General features: G+C 43.3%; 1 protein-coding gene across 3 annotated transcripts in view; it reads left to right on the top strand.

Annotated features, from left to right (window-relative positions):
• Positions 1-21163, top strand: part of ATG7 (autophagy related 7) — a 351798-nt gene that overhangs the window by 152084 nt on the left and 178551 nt on the right. For all 3 annotated transcript variants that reach the window (XM_033925732.1, XM_033925731.1, XM_033925733.1), the window contains exons 17-18: positions 10690-10765; positions 13762-13842. In XM_033925732.1, coding sequence (XP_033781623.1) covers positions 10690-10765; positions 13762-13842 — 157 coding nt within the window. The remainder of the gene's footprint in view (positions 1-10689; positions 10766-13761; positions 13843-21163) is intronic.

Below are 21163 nucleotides of genomic sequence, written 5' to 3'. Positions count from 1 at the left end.
GTGGCTCCAGACCTCCCATCTTGTTCAAGGGACGAGTCTGGATCAGCTACAGTGAACTATGTTTTTCACGGATACCAGTCTCCACGGTTGGGGAGCTCAGTGTCTAGGTCACTCAGCTCAGAGCACCTGGTCCACGGATGAGACGTCCTGGTCGATCAATGTTCTGGAGACCAGAGCTGTCCGTCTGGCACTGATAGCCTTCTGCTCCTTCTTAACGGGCATGTCAGTCCGGATTCTGTCAGACAATGCCACGGCAGTGGCCTATGTCAATCATCAGGGGGGCACCAAGAGCACTCAGGTGGCGCAAGAGGCGGTTCTGCTCATGGTCTGGATAGAGTCTCATCTTCAGGACATCTCCGCCTCCCACATAGCCAGTGTGGAGAATGTTCAAGCGGACTTCGTCAGTTGTCACCTGCTAGATTCCGGAGAGTTGTGTCTAAGCCACGTGGCCTTTTAGTTGATAGTGCAGTCTTGGGGTCAGCCCCTCATGGACCTGATGGCCACGAGTGTCAACGCCAAAACACCCTGCTTCTTCTGTCGTCGCAGAAACGGTCAGGCCGAGGGCCTGGATGCTCTGGTTCAACCATGGCCAATGGAGAAGCTGTTGTATGTGTTCCCTCCGTCGCCATTAGTGGGCAGAGTTCTACTCCGCATTGTTCATCACCTGAGCCTGGTGGCTCTGGATTGGCCCCAACTTCCATGGTATGCGGATCTGGTGCAACATCTGGTATCAGATCCTCTTCCTCTGCCTCTTTCGTCTGATCTTCTGACTCAGGGTTCCAATCCCCTGTTCGATCTGGGTCTCTTTTTTGTCTTATGGCTTGGCTCTTGAAAGAGAACGCATAGGTAAGAAGGGGTATTCAGATAAAGTGATTTCCACTCTGTTGGGGTCCTGGAGACTTTTCACATCTCAGGCTTATGTGCGGGTTTGGCATATTTTTGAGGACTGGTGTGGGGGTGCGTGGAATGGTCTCTTTTCACGCTTCTCTGCCTAACATCTTAGAGATCTTGCAGGATGGCCTGGACAGGGGCCTGGCTTGGTCCTCTCTCTGGGTTCAGCTGGCGACCTTGTCAGCCTTTCGTGGGTTGTTACGAGGTCAGCAGCTGACTACTATTCCTGATGTCGTTTGCTTCCTGCGAGCAGCCAAATTGCTCAAGCCTATCTGTGCGGCCGTCTGTTCCCTCTTGGGATTTGAATCTGGTTCTGTCTGGGCTGGTGTGCCCCCCCTTTTAAGCATTTGGGTGCCTGCTCATTGAAGGTCCTTACTCTTAAGGTGGTCTTCTTGGTGGCTATTACTTCTGCTAGATGTGTGTCAGAGCTGTAGGCTCTCTCTTGTAGGTCTCCCTTCTTGGAGTTTTCTAGGGAGCAGGTAGTGTTGAGGCCTGTTCCTTCTTTTCTGGCAAAGGTAGTTTCTCTTTTTCATGTCAATCAGGCAGGTGGTCTTCCCGGTGTTGGGTAGTCGGGAGGGATCTTCTGAGCAATAACAGTTGCTCAAGCTAGTTGTCTGTTGAGTTTTTCGCTCTTATGTGCAGAAGACCCAGGAGATCAGATCATCTCTTTGTCTTTCTTGCAGGTCCTTGTAAGGGGGATGGCGCTTCCAAGGCTACCATTGCGCGTTGGATCAAAGAGATTGCTGTGTCTGCATATCTTCTTCAGAAAAAAGTCTGTTCCGGAATTCACCTATTATGTACTATTCCACAGTTTTGTTTTAGTCTCCATCTGCTGGTCATGATGATATATATACCTGCTTGTAAGATACCTATACCGGTCTGGAGAGGCTAAAAGAAAGTAAATTAGCAGGCAAGAACCTAATTTCTCCTTTTATGCCAGTGACTGGAAAAGGGAGTTTGGAGGACTCAAAGGGTTTTTCTGTATGACTCCTGATTATAACTGAAGCTTTTCCTACCTTCTGGTTTGCTTAAACTGGTGGCTGTAGGCTAGCTCTGTTTGAGCAATTTTCTGGATAGTTTGTTCTCTCTACTACCCCGGTAGACTATATTGTTGATATAACTTTATCTGGACACAACTGGCTAAATAGCAGTCTTACTGTGAGAGATTTACATTCATCATGAAAGAGTTAGATCATTCAGTAGCAGTGCAACTTAAATAGTTTTGGGGTCCTTTCCTAAGTTGTAGTAAAAATTGACTTTAGCTCACCCATGCTTAAATAAATAACTCTCAAATTTAATTTGTTTGTTGGTTTTGCAATTTTATCATTTCAGTTATAATGTGCCACTAAAAACATTTTCTCCGTTCAGTGTGCCAGAACTAAAAGCGTTTGAGAGACACTGGTTTATAGAATCAGGGCCTATGTTTTCCTGTGCTACTTATGCTAGAAATGGGCTTAACAAGCAGGAAAGTCCCAAGTTAAGACGCACTAAGCTTATTTTATAGCACGTCTTATTGTAGTATAAGGGCCCCTTAGTTAATAAATGAAAACAAACAGTGCTTTTTGGAAAACTTATAGGAATTACAATTAAATTCCTTGAGTCAAGATAAAATGAGCAAAGGGTGACAATATGACAGTATATACATACACTCCCCTCCTTGCATGAGTTTTAGCGCTGGTAATTGCTCCTCTGCTCATAGCAATTCTGTGAGCGTCGGAGCAGTTAACCACCGCTGCTGGCGCTAAAACCCACGCTATGGGTTAGTGAAGGAGGGGGACAGTTAGGTAAGTACTGTAGATTTAATTATAAAACATTCATACCACCCCCTGATGGATGAAAGAGAAGGGGGAGATGGAGGGGTGATTAGAAGGTGACAAAGCACTAGCTTTTTATAATTTATAATGTGGTAAGAAGCACAGATCATCTCCTTTCTTGTTCATTTCAAAGCAACTGATCGTTTTAGCTTCAAAAGACTTTTGTTCCTGGAATGTTTTAAAGTTTCCTTTAGTGTCCTAACCATAAAGTCATTGATGCATAAAGGTGCTTTTTCCTCTTGTGATCACCCATCCATTTCGCCCTCCCCGCCCCACACGCATCCTTTCCTCCTCTTCAGATTGTCTTTGGAATGCTTTTATTATTCACTTATATCTTCTACTATCATCTTATTTTGTTTGTTCTGTCTTGATCTGAGAAAGTAGGGCTTTTACTTTTGAAAGCTAGTTATAATATGTATTAAGTTACGTAGAAGGGCATTTTCAATGTGACATTTAAATCCAAATTTAGATCCAGTCTCTGTTTTTGAACAATTTTTGTAAGAAGAAAGCCCAAATTTAAAATGCACCAAAAAAACAACCATTCTTAGTAGACTGTTCACATGGACATCCCAGCAGAGTGTGTGAGAGGGAGAACAATGCGTTAAACTTCACATAAAAGGCCTCAGGTACACATCTCACCATAACCCCCTTACATTGTATGGTGAGCCCTCCAAAACTTACTCAAAACCTACTGTGCCCAACTGTATATCACAATAGGCCCTATGCCTACAGGTGTTACCTGTATGTTGGTACAGTAGGTTTTTGTGGGCTCAGACAAGTGTATGAGTTAGAGTGGGTTATGGGACTGGGTCCCCGACCACCTTCTTGCTGCTCTAATAGGACTGGCCATAACATCTGAAGCAATCACACAGGCTGCTTTTTACTATTCCATTCATATCTTTGGGGTTTGGGAAGGGGTCATGTTTCATGATTGCAGAAAAGCATCCAAATCATAAATCTGCCTTAATCCCACCCAAAACACCCCTGCCAGCATACCCTCTTGAGATTTAGATGCACTGCAGACAAACAGTTTAGAAGACTTAAAAAAAAAAATGTGTTTCAAAAATGGCAGTTTAAATGTTTTAGCAAATGAAACGTTCAAATGCCACTATGCCATTTTGGGGGCATTTTTCTTGTTTGGAAAACATAGTAGATGACGACAGATAAAATACCTGCACAGTTCATCCAGTCTGCCCATCAAGATAAGCTCAATCTAATAAAATATAATTTCTTTTTCTGTTTTCTATTATTTTAATTTATTAACCTTTAAAATGGTATAACACCACTCAGTTATCTTGGAAATTCTCAGTAAACTTGATGCTGCTCTGTAATCCCTCTGTAATGTGGCATCTAAGGATGTTTTCTTGGCTAATGGGGTCACAACTGAGCATTGTAATTTGTGGAAGATAACGGGTTTGTAGAGATTGTGAATGGATCTTTGTAGTAGTCCAATCTAGCATTCTTCCTCAGAGTAAAAATCCAAAACGAATTACCTTTTCGAAATAGAAATTTAATTTAAGGCCTCTTTTACAAAGCCATGGTAGTGATTCGCCCATGGCAAATGCACCGAAGCTCATAAAAATTGAATGGGCTTTGGTGCATTTGCTATAGGGGAAGCGCTACTGTGGCTTTGTAAAAGAAGCCTTGAGTCAGTTAAATGATTTGTCATTCACTGATTCCATTAACATCACTAGATTATTGATAGGAGCAAAATTAACATTGTTAAAAAGTACATACAGACTACTGATGGGAAAATCCAGTTCCTTATTTTTCATTAAATTTTAAATATTCTCCAAATGTTAAAAAAAATCTATGAACTGAATTTATTTTTATTCATATGGTAGAAGGGGGGATGTAAGAGAACAGATTTTCACTTTAGGAACATACAATGGCAGTGTAATTCTAAAACAAAAACATTCTGAAGGATGCCTATAGTTTATCAGTTTTAAATTCTGAGATATTGATTGAGATAAACTAGCAGTCATATCATTGTATTTTTGATCTCTGACAAGGCTTTTGACAGAAAAAATTATAGAAAAGGTAGTCAGTAACACAGATCTCCCACCCTCTGCTGCAAACTTAGCAACTACTTTGCCACAAAAATTCACAATTTGAGAGCTTCTCTTGTAGGTACAAGCATAGATTTTTCAGTCAATCAGTTTGCTCTTAGAAAATGAAGGTTCAACTGCTGATATGATCTGGAATCATTTTGAAAACCCAGATTGGAACCAATTTCTCAAGCTTTACTCTAAATATGCAAAAGAGCCGAGCAAGCAGCAGCAGCAGCACGAGAGAGTCGGGAGACAGGAGAGAGGAAAGGAGGAGGAGAGTGAGGGGCAATTGCGAGAGGTAGCTCTGCCCACCCCTCCGACGTCGGACCTTGGAGCTCCACCTTAAAAGGGGCAGAGCAAACGGCGCTCAGCCGTTTGGTGCACGCTAAAGGCGCTCGCCTTAGCAAGAGCACCTTTGCGAAGGCCCTTAAGAAGGGGCGAATCACTGCACAAAAAGCGTATATGAATGTTTTTAAGTTTGAGTCGGCTAGTGTCCGTGCCAGAGGTGCCAAGTAAATGTTGAAAAGGGAGGGGGAAAGGGGGGAGCCTTGTGGGACTCCACAGGGGTTGTGCCAGTGATGGGAGAAGGTTCCGTTGCTGTGGACCTGGCAAGTACGGTTAGTAAGGAAGCTTGAGAACCAGTTTAGAACTTGGCCGGTGATGCCGATGGAGTCAAGGCAGCTGAGCAGAATATCGTGGTCGACAAGGTCGAAGGTGCTGCTCAGGTCGAATTGGAGTACTAGGGCACTTTTGCCCAGTGAGAACAGGTGGAGGAGGTAATTGGTCAAGGCAGCTAAAACAGTTTCTGTGCTGTGGTTTGTGCGGAAGCCGGATTGGGAGTCAAGATGGATGTCCTCAGGCAGATAGACAGGCTAAAGTGCGACAAATCGCCAGGTCCGGACGGCATTCACCCAAGGGTACTCAAGGAACTAAGGAACAAAATAGCAACCTATCCCTAAAAACTGGAGAGATTCCAGAGGACTGGAAAATAGCAAATGTCACGCCCATCTTCAAGAAAGGCTCAAGGGGAGACCCAGGAAACTACAGGCCGGTGAGCTTGACTTCGGTCCCGGGAAAGATGATGGAAGCGCTGATTAAAGACAGCATTTGGGAACACATCGAAAACAATGGGCAGCTAAAGTCGAGCCAACATGGCTTCTGCAAGGGCAGGTCATGCCTCACGAACTTATTATACTTCTTTGAGGGAGTAAACAGCCAGGTGGATAGAGGGGAATCCATAGACATCATTTACCTTGACTTCCAAAAAGCCTTCGACAAGGTACCACACGAAAGACTGCTAAGGAAGCTATGGAACCACGGGGTGCAAGGGGAGGTCCACCGATGGATCAAAAACTGGCTGGCGGACAGGAAACAGAGGGTTGGAGTAAAGGACCATTACTCAGATTGGCAATGGGTCACGAGCGGAGTTCCACAGGGGTCGGTGCTGGGACCGCTCCTGTTCAATATATTTATTAACGACCTGGAGGCGGGAACAAAATGTGAGGTTATTAAATTTGCGGATGACACTAAACTATACAGCAGGGTCAAAACCATGGAGGACTGCGAAGACCTCCAAAAAGATCTGACAATGCTGGAAGAGTGGGCCAAAAAGTGGCAAATGAGCTTCAACATAGGGAAATGCAAGGTCATGCATGTTGGGAAAAAGAACCCGATGTTCAGCTACAAAATGGGGGGATCACCGCTAGGGGTGAGCAACCTTGAAAGAGACCTGGGAGTGATGGTGGACACAACATTGAAGGCGTCGGCGCAGTGCGCCACAGCCTCAAGGAAAGCGAACAAAATGTTGGGTATCATTAAGAAAGGTATCACAACCAGGACGAAGGAAGTCATCCTGCCACTGTATCGTGCAATGGTGCGCCCGCACCTGGAGTACTGTGTCCAGTACTGGTCGCCGTACCTCAAGAAGGACATGGCGGTACTTGAGAGAGTCCAGAGAAGAGCAACTAAGCTAATAAGGGGTATGGAGGACCTCTCATATACTGACAGACTGAAAAAGCTGGGGCTTTTCTCCCTGGAAAAGCGACGACTCAGGGGAGACATGATAGAAACCTTCAAGATCATGAAGGGCATAGAAAAAGTGGACAGGGACAGATTTTTCAAACTAAGGGGAACCACAAGTACAAGGGGGCAATCGGAGAAATTGAAAGGGGAAAGGTTTAGAACAAACGCCAGAGGGTGGTGGATACATGGAACGCGCTGCCGGAGGATGTGATAGGTAGAAGTACGCTACAGGGCTTCAAAGAAGGTCTGGACAGATTCCTAGAGGACAAAGGGATTGAGGGGTACAGATAGGAGTAGAGGTAAGGTTATAGGGACAGGATTAGAGGTAAATTATGAAATTAGTCAGAGACCACTGTTCAGGCAGTGGGCCTGATGGGCCGCCGCGGGAGCGGACCGCTGGGCAAGATGGACATCTGGTGTGCCTCAGCGGAGGCAACTTCTTATCCCTGCTCAGCAGCCCTTGGAAGATCATCCCATGGTCTAGGAAGCATTCATCTCCGGGGTACGAGCTTCTCTGCCCTGGCCTTTACCCTTGACAGGGAGGATGGATGAGAATACCACCTGTGTACCTGACTGCTTCACCTTCTCTCCCAGAGCCACAAAGTCATTTTTGACACATTCGCAGGGGTACCTGGCAGTATTGTTAGTACCAATGTAGATGAGCAGCATCGGATAGTAGTCATCAAGCTTGATGAGTCTCGGCAAGCTCTCCGTAACATCTTGGATTTTGACTCCAGGTAGACAGCATACCTCTCACGACATCAAGTCTGGTCTGCAGATGGACGCTTCTGTACCCCTCAGAAGGGAATCGCCAGCTACCACTACCTTGTGCCTCCTGGTGGTTACGGATCCAGTTCTTTTGGGGATTTCAAGCTCTGGTCCTTCCTCTCCTTGGGATGCTCTCATCTCTTCCACTTCCAGGACAGCGTACCAGTTCTTCAGTTCAAGGGCGGGAGTAGTCACAGTAGCAATCTTGCAGTGTTCCATAATCATCTGAGTCCAGCTATCTTCCCTCAGCACAGCCTCTTCTTCCCCACTAGTGGAAATCTTTGACACCTCATAAACCATTTCATCGACATACATCTCATTCTCATGAATGCTTCTCAATCTTGCCACCTCCTCTCTCAGTTGTTTTACTTCCTTCTTGAGGGATTCAAGCTGAAGACAGCTTGTACATGGAACTACTCCCTCTGCCTGGTAACATTGTCTGTCTGCACAGAGACAGAAGTTTTAACCTGAGCAGTAGCTTTGGTGATACAATGTTTACCAGCCATACTGTGGTGCAGAAGAACTTACACCTAGAATAAAAAAAAAAAAAAAGAATAGGACAAAAAATCCTACCAAATTAATGCCATATTCCAGAGGCAGACAGTAGTTCACAGGTTGCTATAAGTAAAGAAATGAGCTAGGAGTGGGCCTGCCAGAAACTTTAATGCTGATCCTCTACAAGCTCTCTTACAACCAGGCTTACTTAGGATTAGGCACTAGGCCAACATTCCTCCCCTCAAGGGTCACCTGTGGAGTCTGATGTCTTAAAAAAGTCCTCGGAGTTCAGTCCCAAACTAATAGGCTGAAACCAGCCAGAGGTCTCTCCTGTGACAAATCTAGTGCTCTCCCTAGCTTTGACACAGTGGTAAAGAAGGTTGATAGTCCCCGCGGCAGGAGAGCGGATCAGGTTGGCCCTGCTGATGTTATAAGCGCTGACTTCACTAGGACTAACCCAGGAGCTAAGAAACTACAGCTCCCAGAAGGCCAGGCTCTACACAGGAAGCTGTCACTGAGACAGGCACAGCTGCAGAGAGATTTCTCTCCCTTCCCCCTCTTCAGAGCAGGGAGGGGTGAATTAGAGGGGGTTAAAGCAGAGCAGCTGAGACACAGAGAGGAGGAGGAGCCGAGGAGGCTTCAGAGTGAGCTCGGTGGAGAACACTCTCCTCCTCAACTGGATCCTAAAGATCTGAACCAAGACTGGGACATGGTGGACGTGTCCCAGTCATGGTGGACGTGAGGCTGAAACTGAGGGACAAGTGCCCAGCTGTGAACCCATGGATATTGGTGTGCCTACTATGCCTAGGGAATGCTTAGAGGCAATGGACACAGCCTGAACAAAGGTGGGAAATGAATGACTTCTTGTTTTTTTGGGTTTTTTTCCTCACCAGTTTTTTTGGGTTGCTTAATGGTTTGAATGAAAAACGCTTGTCTGACAAACGCTGGGGAGAATAGAAAAGCTCTCTTCAAAAGCATTGATAAGTGAACTGTGAGATTCCACTGTAGCACCAGGATTATTTGTTTGTTCCCTCTCAGCTCAGCTGGGGATTAATTAAGGGAGATAACGTTTCTCTGAAACGGCCAGCACAGGGGAGCGTCTTTAAAGAGAGTTCCTTGTCTTCAGTCACTCCGTGGCTGGGCTGACAAGTTAACTGTGTTCTTTTGACCTGTTTGTTGTTGTTTTTTTTTCTTTCTGCTTTTGTATAAGCTTTATTTGACCTGGAGAAAGAATTCTGGCTAGAGCCATCCTTGTCACATAATTGGCTGGTGAAGAGGACTATGTTACAAAAGATTTAGAGTCCAGCCTGAAAAGTTTATTTTGCATTTCTTATTTTTTTGGACATTAGAGTCAAACTGGTATGCACAAAGCCAGAGTGGATAACTTAACCCCAAGTTTATATTTCTTTCAAACCTGTGTGAGAATTGTTGCAGGACGCTAAGAACAATTGTACAGAACAATCCAGAACCAAAGGAATAAACTCAATTTGATTATTCTGCTATCCTGGATTTTGGAGGTGTGTGAATTTCTTTTCCTTTGCCTGTTTTCTTTTGATAATGTCAGGGAATCTGATATTGTACCTTAGGCAGATGCCTAAGAAAGCCTGAAGGGTACCCTGGTTAAAAGGGTACACGTGTGAACAGAGACAATCACCGTGTTCCAGCTCGCTGCCATGAACAGGAGCTGGGTAGGTGTGACACTCCTCAAGGAGCGCTTTCAGGTTAGGGTGAGAAGATTCACGCCCCCGTGAACTATATCATGCTTGGCCTGACTTAACAGTTTTTCCAGGCCTCTTTCCCACTTGCTACTCCCCAAAGTCTCAAAAAGGTCCTGGCTCAGCTGCAAAAGGCTGCTTCTTCTTTTTTATAGGTGCATCTGTGCGTGTGTTCTTGTGAGTGCATAACAGCTTCACCTTTCTTAAAAAAACAACAAAAAACCAACTGATCACGTTTTTGGACCCGACAGGGGAAACTCTGATTTAGCTGAACCGGCAGCTGCTGCTCTCCCCTCAGCTGGCTTGCCGATCACAGCTTTGGAGCTGCCATTAGCTGGGCAGATGGTAGGAAAAAGGTGGCTGCAGGCAATGACGTAGCGAGGGTGGGAGTGCCCCGCCCCATGCCGCATGCACACCCCCTTCCCTTCCCCCGTACCTCTGGTTTTGCCGTGAGCAACAAGAACTTCAACGTGCTCCGTGCAACCCCGTCATCTCTCCCGTTGATGCCACTTCCTTTGCACAGCGGGAGAGATGACGCGGTTGCAAGGAGCACGTTGAAGTTGTTGCTTGTTGTGATGAGCAACTAGAAGTATGGGGGAAGGGAAGATGGGGTACACGCAAGGGGAGGAGGAGGGGTGCCGGTATCACATTTTATAAATATCATTGCAATGGTATCTTTATCTCTTTGATACAGCCCATGCCCCCGTGCACATATTTTTTTATTTATTTAAATTTTTATTTTTCAAAATAAATATACAAAGTATACAAATAATTATTATAAATATGCAAATATACAAAAGATAACTTAAGCATGAAACAGACTAGTTGAACGTGCACATATTTAATGGAAACCTTACAAGTTGCTTTTAAACAACAATTTATCCTTAGAATCTTCTTTTAGAATGCCTATAATTTAAACATTTGATTTTGCAGGGGTTATGCAATTGCCAGTAGCAGCGATGATAGAATGAATGAGCCTCCAACCTCTCTTGGCCTTGTGCCTCATCAGGCAAGTTTATAGTTTAAGATTTTCTGCACTGCCTTGTCCAATCAAATGGGTCTAAACAGTTTACAAACTAAGCAAATATTAGCTACTAATACTTTGAATTACAGGTTCTCTTATAAATATTCAATATTGTACTGAATATCAAATTATCTCTGAGTAAATCCATGTGTGCAGTTCTGAACTAGAAAAGGTGTAAAGAGGCAACAAAAACGATAAAGACGATGTCACTGTTCCCTTACAAAGAAAGATTCAATAGGATTATATGGGGCTGTTTTACTAAATGCAGTAAGCACTAATTCATGCTTACTGTGCATTATAAAGACTTACCGTGGGACATGTACTGGTATACCACTGTCAAATGGCCAATTTGTGCACTTATACCACTACTGGATAGAGGAATATTTTCTTTTTGTAGAGGATAAAATATTGGAAAGAAATGAAAGAATACAAATCTGAGTAGAGATAAACAAAGGCTTTGTTCCAGATATTGCTTTTACTATAGCTATAGACGGTATATAAATTTTAAAAATAAGTAAATAATAATTCAAGACATTTTAATTGAAATGTTCATCTTTTTCAGATATGGTAAATAAAGCTGTTACTGCAGCTTTGTAAAATCCCCCTCTCTGAGACTGAAGGGAGTTTGTCTAGCTGGATACGCAAAGTATCCACCTAGGTTTTTGCTAGAGGTCTCTAAGGGTGCCCTTCCACACAGCCGCATTAGATAATAACATGCTTGTAATGCAGTTTAAAATGGCATCCGGCAGTAACTGTCAAATTAGCATATGCAAACTGCGTGCTATAAAAATGTTTAATTTTTTGAGGGGGGCATGTCAGGGGCAGAGAGTGGAAGCGCAGCTATATTATTGTGCCCTTACTGGAATACTATGTGAGCCTTGGGTGATGGTAAGTGCTCATACGATATACATAGAAACATGAAGGCAGATGAAAGCGAAATGGCCCATCCATTCTGCCCATCCACAGCATCCACTGTCTCCTCCTCTCTATTAGATTTCCCACATGCTTGTCCCATGCTAACAATTCTTTCTGTAAAAAAAAAATGTATTTCCTTAGTTTACTCCTGAACCTATCACCTCTTAACTTCATCCAATGCCCTCTCATTCTGGAGCTTCCTTTCAAATGAGAGAGATTTTATCCTACGCATTTATGCCACGTAGGTATATGAGAGCCATTTTTTTAAGGATTACAATTTTGTATGCTTTTTAAATAAAGATTTCTGCACTTTCTACATTCCATTCTGCAGTTTCTTTCTTGTTTTTGATTTAAACTTCTCTATCATATCTCCCCTCTTCTGCTTTTCCTCAAAAGTATACATTTTAAGATCTTTAAGTCTGTCCCTATACGTCTTACAACCACTGACCATTTTAGTAGCCTGCCTCTGGACTGACTCTATCCTGTTTATATCTTTTTGAAGGTGAAGTCTCCAGAATTGTATACAATAATCTAAATGAGGTCTCACCAGAGTCTTATACAGGGGCATCAATACCTCCCTTTTTCCTACTGGCCATATTTCTCCCTATTCACCCTAGCATCCTTCTAGTTTCCACAGTTGCCTTTTCAACCTGTTTCAACCTTTAGGTCATCGCATCCTATCACACCCAAGTCCCACTCCTCTTTCATGTATGGTTCTCTTAGTTTTTTTGCAGCCTACATGCATGACCTTGCATGTCTTAGCATTAAATCTTAGCTGCCAAATTTCAGATCGTTCTTCAAGCTTCACTAAGTCCTTCCTCATGTTGTTCACATCATCTGGGGTGTCTACTCTATTGAAGATTTTGGTATCGTCCGCAAAGAAGGAAATCTTACCTGACAGCCCTTCATCAATATTGCTTACAAAAATGTTAAAAAGAACAGGCCCAAGAACTGAACCTTGAGGCATACCAATGGTCTTAATATACAACAAGTGATGAATTGGGGAAATGCCTTTCTCTGTTTTTCTGTTTTTGCTACTGTTTTTAATTTTATTTATTTTTGTTTATATTCTTTTTTTTTTTAATCTTTATTCATTTTCATATTTTACATCAAGTGCACAAAATATTATTTTGTTTATATTCTTAATAGGATTATGACTAATATAGGGATAGAGCAGTGGTCTCAAACCTGCAGCCCATGGGCTGCATGCGGCCCCCCCAGGTACTATTCTGCAGGCCCAGGTCTGGCCGGCTCCCTTACTAAAGTTATTTTTCAGTTCAAAGCCGCCGCCGTGGCTCCTCTCACGAGCCACACCTGCATCTGAAGCGGGGATGGAGGGGATTCCTCGCAGGGACGGGTGGGATTTTGTCGACAATTCTTATGTTCTAAATGCAGTAAACCAGTTCTTAACTATGGAGTAGAAAGGGCACTTATCCCCTAATGTAACTGACATCATTCTAAATTTGTTTGGCCGAATTCCTTTCTATGAAAAGATAGTTCATCATCGCTCGGCACTATATTGCAGTGAAATCTCTGATGTTTTGCACCATTTTCACTTCAAATCTGATAAAAGTTATAGAATTAGGCTACAGTTATGAAATTTACATCAGACACATATGAAACAATAAACGTTGATGTGATGAAAGTATTATTTTCCTAATAGTAAGTCAAATAGGAAAAGCCAAAGACTTATCAGTACCCCTTTGAAGCAATTAGCGTATATGTTTTTTTGGTGGCCAAATTTGAGTGCCATTTACAGAACTGAGTCCTCAGAAAAAAACATCATATAGAGATCCTTTTATATCCTAAGCTGTTTAATAAAAACTTGGTGTGGAATTGCTGTTTGCACTCTAGATGGTGCTATGCCTGTTTGTATATTTTTGTTGTTAAATTGGAATCATTTATATATTTCTGTAGGAAAATGAAAGTAATATAAAGCTTCTAAACTTAGTTTAGACAATGATAAACACTGAGATGATATGTTTGTGCACATATATAGTTTGAGTCTGTTCATTGTTTTGGACGTACGTACTAACAACTTCTTATAAATTACAACTATTTTTCAGATTCGAGGATTTTTATCACGGTTTGATAATGTTCTGCCCGTAAGCTTGGCATTTGATAAGTGCACAGCCTGCTCTCCTAAAGTAAGTTATTTCACTGTATAGTTTGTTTCTTGACTTGAATGATTTATTTTTCACAGATTTCACATCTAGTTAATGTCTCATTATTATAGATCAGCGGTCTCAAACTCGTGGGTGCTATTTTGCAGCCCATGGTCTTGTACCAGATCTCGCACTCTGGGCAGGAACAGAAGCGCTGGCGTCAGATAACTTGCAACTTCCTGCTGCCGTCATGTATGCCGGGAATCATGCCTTTGCGTATCTGACAGATACGCGAAGGCAGGAGTCCCGGCATGCATGATGGCTGCAAGAAGTTGCAAGTCAGCTGATTCCGGAGCCTCTCTTCTTGCCCAGTGTGCGAGATCGCGCACAAGACCGCGGCTGCAAAATACAGGTATTGCTGAACAGGGAGGAGGGGAGGAATGAAGGGAGAAGGGGTACTGCTGGACAAGGGGATCAGAGAAGGGGTACTGCTGGACAAGGGGATCAGAGAAGGGGTACTGCTGGACAAAGGGGGAGGTAAAAGGAAGGAAGAAGAGGTGCTGCTGGCCCTGGCAGAAAGGGAGGGAAAGGAAAGGTGCATGGGTAGAGAGCATGTTGGGTTGGGGGTGGGAAGGAGGGATGCCACTGAGGGAAGAGGCAAAGACAGAGAGAGAAAGCGTGCAGGAGGTAGAAAGTGTTGAACTCATGGAGAGGGCAAGATAGATGGGGAGGACAGAAAGGAGGGAAGGAGAAATGTTATACTGGGGAAGGGGGAAAGGGCAGAGAGTGAAAAGTTGGACTCATGGAGGAAGAGAGAGAGAGATGTTTGGTTGAGGTAAGGAGGACCAGAGGAGAAGCATGCAGAAGGAAGAGAGGAAAAAATGTTGGACTGGTTGAAAGGAGGGAGAAATGTTGGACTGGGAGGGGGGGGCCAGAAAGGAAGAAGGGAATGGAGATGGACTGCAGGGGGTACACTGGCAATGTTTTCCAGAGCTTAACTATTCTCTGAGTGAAAATAAATTTCCTCCTATTGGTTTTAAAAGTATTTCCCTGTAATTTCGAGTGTCCCCTAGTTTTTGTAATTTTTGATGGAGTGAAAAATCGAACTCAGGATTTTGTAGACTTCAATCATATCTCCCCTCAGCCGTCTCTTTTCCAAGCTGAAGAGCCTTAACCGTTTTAGTCTTTCCTCATTCAACAATGTAGGGTGCTCCAGTTTTGTGAATATAACTTTAATTTGTAAATTCGTAAGTACCTCTTTAGGGAAACAGCAGAGTCCTCATGTTAATCAAGTAAAAAACTGCTAGATTTGGATCAATGATAAAATTTCTCACAAAAGAAGGGAAAAAGCCAAAGGATATCCACAAATGCATGACTGCAGTTTATGATGAGTCTGTCCCATCATCCTACAAAGTAAAATTTTAGAGCAAGCAGTTTAAGTGGGGGTAGAGAGTCCATTGAAGATGACCCTCACACTGGACAGTCTGTGGAGGCAAGAAAGTCGAGGATTTAATTATGTCAGACAGACGGATTAAGGTTTCTCGAATAACTGAAGAAATGGGGCATCTCGGCAAGTACAGTTTTAAAAATAATTCATGCAAAGTTGGGCATGTCCAAGGTTAATGCAAGATGGGACCGCTCCTGTTTAACATATTCATTGACGACCTGGAGGCGGGAACAAAATGCGAGGTCATCAAATTTGCAGATGACACCAAACTATTCAGCAAGGTTGAAACCACGGTTGACTGCGAGAATCTCCAAAGGGATCTTACGACATTGGAAGAATGGGCGAAAAAGTGGCAAATGAGCTTCAATGTAGGGAAATGCAAGGTCATGCATATAGGGAGAAGGAACCCGATGTTCACTTACAAAATGGGGGGATCAATGCTAGGGGTCAGTAATCTGGAAAGAGACTTGGGAGTGATGGTAGACACGACATTGAAGGCGTCGGCACAATGCGCCACAGCCTCGAGGAAAGCAAACCAAATGTTAGGTATCATTAAGAAGGGTATCTCGACCAGAACGAAGGAAGTCATCCTGCCACTGTACCGGGCTATGGTGCGCCCGCATCTGGAATACTGTGTACAGTACTGGTCACCGTACCTCAAAAAGGACATGGCAATGCTTGAGGGAGTCCAGAGAAGAGCAACTAAACTGATTAAGGGTATGGAAAACCTTACATACACTGACAGACTGAAGAAGCTGGGGCTGTTCTCCCTGGAAAAGCGGAGACTCAGAGGAGATATGATAGAGACCTTCAAGATCCTGAGGGGCATCGAAAAGGTTGACAAAGACAGATTTTTCAATTTGAAAGAAACCACAAGAACAAGGGGTCACTCGATGAAATTGAAGGGGGACAGGTTTAAAACAAACGCAAGGAAGTACTTTTTCACACAGAGGGTGGTGGACACATGGAACACCCTTCCGGAGGCCGTGATAAGAAATAGCACAGTACAGGGTTTCAAGGATGACCTGGATAGGTTCCTGGAAGACAAAGGGATTGAGGGGTACAGATAAGAGCAGTGGAAGGTTTAGAGATAACTGTAGAGGTAGGCAATAAAATTAGTCAGGGACCGCTGACCAGGCAATATGCCTGATGGGCCGCCGCGTGAGCGGACCGCTGGGCTGGATGGACCTCTGGTCTGCCCCGGCGGAGGCGACTACTTATGTACTTATGTACTTAATGCTGATGCCATGTAACATAGTAAATGAAGGCAGATAAAGACCTGAACGGTCCATCCAGTCTCATTAAAAATACATGATTAAATTAACTTATCTCTTTGTTGATATTTCTGGGCTATAGATTGGTATTGTCCTAGGTTGTAACTGCTGAAGTTGCCATCTAAGCTCACTCCAGCTTATCCAACCATCCCATTGTTTGCAGGATATCTGCTGTAAAGTCTGGCCAGTAACGTCCTCATGTTCCAAATTGAGTTCCTATTGATGCCCTCCCCAGCCCATCCTATACCGAATCACCATATATGGGACACAAACCGTATAAATCTGTCCATTACCGGCCTTAGTTCTTTAATTTATAGTATTTGTTTTCTAATTAGAGATTGTGTGTTTATCCCGTTCTTTTTGAAGTCCATCACTGTTTTCCTCTCCACCACTTCCCTTAGGAGGGCATTTCAGGCATCCACCACCCTCTCTGTGAAAAATAATTTCCTAGCATTACTCTGAAGTCTTCCTCCCTGCAACCTCAACCTTCTAGTTTTATTTTTTTCCATTCTCTGGAAAAGATTTGGTTCTATATTAATACACTTCAAGTATTTAAATGTCTGTATCATATCTCCCCTGTCCCTCCTCTTCTCGAGAGTATACATGTTTAGATCTTCCAGTCTCTTCTCATACTTGCGAGCCATGGAATCGAGGGTGATATATTCACATGGATTAAAAACTGGTTTGCAGATAGGAAACAGAGAGTGGGTGTAAATGGACAATACTCAGACTGGAAAAGCATTATGAGTGGAGTGCGGCAGGGTTTGGTGCTCGGGCCTGTGCTCTTCAACATATTTATTGCGACAGGGAAGCCCCTGTCACGGTTTCAAAACCTGCTTTAAACCCTGCCACTAAAGAAAATGTGCCTATTCCTAAGCCAAGGAAGCTGCCCATTAATCCTGTTCCTAGTGCTAAGATCAGACAGGCAGGGCAGAACAGAGAAGGGATGGCAGAGAAGAACAGAATACCTGTTTCAAGTCACTATAATCTAGGGATGCCAAAGTCCTTCTTTGAGGGCCGCAATCCAGTCGGGTTTTCAGGATTTCCCCAATGAATATGCATTAAAAGCAGTGCATGCACATAGATCTCATGCATAGTCATTGGAGAAATCCTGAAAACCTGAGTGGATTGCAGCCCTCGAGGAGAGACTTTGAGACCCCTGCTATAATCCCTTTTATAATTCATCTGTTAATTCTTTAGCTAAACCTCTGGTCAGGCAATCTGACACAGTAAGGGTTAAGGAAAGGGGTGGAGCTGACAGGCAGAAAGTGGCTAGAACAGGAATGAAAGTTACTCAGCAATCAATCAAAGCCAGCTGAGAACACCCACAAGCAGTCAGGAACCTGGAGGGAAGAACCTTCCTCACAGAACAGGGAACTGAAGGCTAGGAGCTCTGCCTTCTGCTAAGAAACTCCCTAGCACATAGTACTTCCATACTAACAAACCTTTGCTTTCCAAGCAGAAGGCTAATTGGAAGGGAGAAGCTCCATGAACAGGGCTGGCCCAATGCTGCTCCAGAGGAAAGCTTGCACCCAGCTTCAGAGAGTGAGGAGTCCCTCATGGAAGTAGAGGGATATGTCTCTGAGGGAGATGAGATGGACTGCAGCCCAGAAGTCTTAGACTATATGTTTGAATGCAGCTTGAGTCAGTAAGGTACTGTGTGGGGGAAGGGAATGAAAGTTTGTTCTATAACAATGGTCTAAAGTACTTAAAAGAAACATTTCTGTCCTTATGTGGGACTGTATAATGAATGAATGTTTGATGTGTGAATGTGAGGATGGGTTAGCAACAGAAATTAAACCAAAATCCCTGTATGCAAGCAAAGCACAGTGAGTGGGGGATGAGTAATGCTAACTAACCTTAAAAGGAGAAATAAAGCCCGGAGTGGATTCAGTGACCTGACATTGCACATCCCTGATAGTGGGAACTTTTGGAGGAGAATCTTAGACCATTAAAACAAGGGTGGATGGTTCCCAGCTCCCTGCCCATGTAGTCAGGTGGTGAGAACTTCCTGAAGAAACAGAGGGTTCAATACAATAATTGTGCCAAGCCCAGGGCCGGCAGGTCCACAGGGGCTCTTGTATATAAGTTCCTGAAACCAGAATGCTGCCCAGAACTGTGCAAAGCATGGCAGCTGGATTGTGAGAAACAAATCTTGGTTTAAAGGAAAATATTTTGGGGTGTTTTTTTTCCTTTCCTGATTGAAGGATGGGGAGGACAGAAAGGAGGGAAGGAGAAATGTTACACTGGGGAAGGGGGAAAGGGCAGAGAGTGAAAAGTTGGACTCATGGAGGAAGAGAGAAAGAGATGTTTGGTTGAGGTAAGGAGGACCAGAGCAGAAGCATGCAGAAGGAAGAGAGGAAAAAATGTTGGACTGGTGGAAAGGAGGGAGAAATGTTGGACTGGGAGGGGGGGGCCAGAAAGGAAGAAGGGAATGGAGATGGACTGCAGGGGGTACACTGGCAATGTTTTCCAGAGCTTAACTATTCTCTAAGTGAAAATAAATTTCCTCCTATTGGTTTTAAAAGTATTTCCCTGTAACTTCGAGTGTCCCCTAGTTTTTGTAATTTTTGATGGAGTGAAAAATCGATCCACGTGTACCCGTTCTACTCTGGATTTTGTAGACTTCAATCATATCTCCCCTCAGCCATCTCTTTTCCAAGCTGAAGAGCCTTAACCATTTTAGTCTTTCCTCATTCAACAATGCTCCAGTTTTGTGAATATAACTTTAACTCTCTAAAGTTGAAAGGGGATAGATTCCGTACAAACGTAAGGAAGTTCTTCACCCAGAGAGTGGTAGAAAGCTGGAACGTTCTTCCGGAGGCTGTTATAGGGGAAAACACCCTCCAGGGATTCAAGACCAAGTAGAAAAGTTCCTGCTGAACCGGAATGTATGCTGGTAAGGCTAGACTCAATCAGAGCGCTGGTCTTTGACCTAAGGGCTGCCGCGTAAAAATTATGCTGAACTCTGTTTAATTTAGGAGCCTCTTATTCACATTTTAGTAATGAAAGGGGGCTATAAAAATTTTAGTTGTACTGTAGTTGAATATACTAAAGACTCATATATCCTTAATATGTTTGCATAGAGACTTACAGTTGAATTCACAGGAGCTATAAAATCATGGTACAAGCTAGTAAGTATTTATCCTCTGGGCACTGGAAGAAGAGACAGGCCCTGAAAAGCTCATTGGATCAACATTTGGTTGGTTCCTAATCAAGGTCATATCACATGCTGGTCCAGTAGTATTAGGGGAGGGTGACACGTATTCCTTTCTGCTTCCCAGAGGGTAACTGTTCACTGGTTTCTACCCTTCTTATACTGTTTCTGTAGCTTCATATGTAATTTTCCAGTTTCTGCTCCTGAGATTTGGAGGTTCAATCCCCCAGTGAGTCCTATAGGCAGAATAGAGGCACCTCTTTATTCTGTTACTATCCAACAATGGCATTCCTTTCTTGTTTAATGTGTTTGTCTAGTTTAATTTGTAAACCATTTTGCTATCTGGTAAGGCAATGCGGTATATTAAATCAATAAACCATATTGTACCTATCACCACTGTATAGTAGCATTTTAATTGTACTAATTTCATTTTCCCAACCACAGAGCTTACTGCTATGTATTTACTTGGCTAGCACAAAGCCAGCTAATGTGGCACATTCAGAAAGAAAAGAATATTGTAGAAGAGAAAAAGAAAAACATTTCTTAGAGTGGAAACTGCCCCCCTACAATCCTAAAAAATAAGTGAAGAAAATAATACTGTAGTAGAAAATATGAAAACCCAAATTAATGAAGTTGACAATCTGGGTCCTTTCAATCCTTGTTTGCTATTTGATTTTGTCGGTCATGTAAGTAACATTTGGCACATTCTGAATTTTTTTCCAAACATCCTTCTTTATGGGAAATGATCTCAGACATAATCCATGGCCTTTCCTTAACTTCTGTATTTTATTCTTTCATATGGTTTGAAAATATTCAGTTTCAAAGATTGGCCCTGCACTGCAAGTGGATTTTTATTGAAGTACAGTATGGATAATAACTCCATTTTTTTTTCTTTTCTGTTTTACTCTGATTGCATTACAACTGTGTGTGTTCTTTTTCGCAGTCGGTGTTGCTGGGCCACCTCTTGACAGCAGCTGGATTTCAGAGTTAAATCTTGCCAAAAGCTAGCATAGACTTCTAATATATGTCAGGTCTGTTCTTAAATTGTTTTCCCATACTTTAGCCTAGAATTCTCTTCCTGGCACGCTTTGTAAGGCTATATAGTGTAAACTGCAACAAATCTTAAATGGGATAACATAGTATAGAGGGTTGACTCATCATTTGGCATAAGTCTAAGCTTTGTAAATTCAATCATTGCTGCTTTTCTGTTGTATGGGTTTTGTTGAAGACCCTGGTTTGATTCTTGGATCTGGTTGCTGCTCCATGTGCCAGCTAGGGGGATTGCAAAAGCGCATCATTCATAGCCCTTGCACAAAGAAAGAGAGCGCCAGTCTTCATGCAAAAGTGACACTCTCAAGCTGGCTCAAGAGCATATTCATGCCAGGTTGTGAGAGGATCTATATAGTTAATAACAAACAATGAAGCAATGGTCCGTGCTATTATGAATCCTAATTCAAGATGCATCACTCGTATGAGGAAAGACTA

Source organism: Geotrypetes seraphini, chromosome 17, assembly GCF_902459505.1.
Source record: "Geotrypetes seraphini chromosome 17, aGeoSer1.1, whole genome shotgun sequence".
NCBI lineage: Eukaryota > Metazoa > Chordata > Amphibia > Gymnophiona > Dermophiidae > Geotrypetes > Geotrypetes seraphini.
This window is presented reverse-complemented; position numbering and strand designations above follow the sequence as displayed.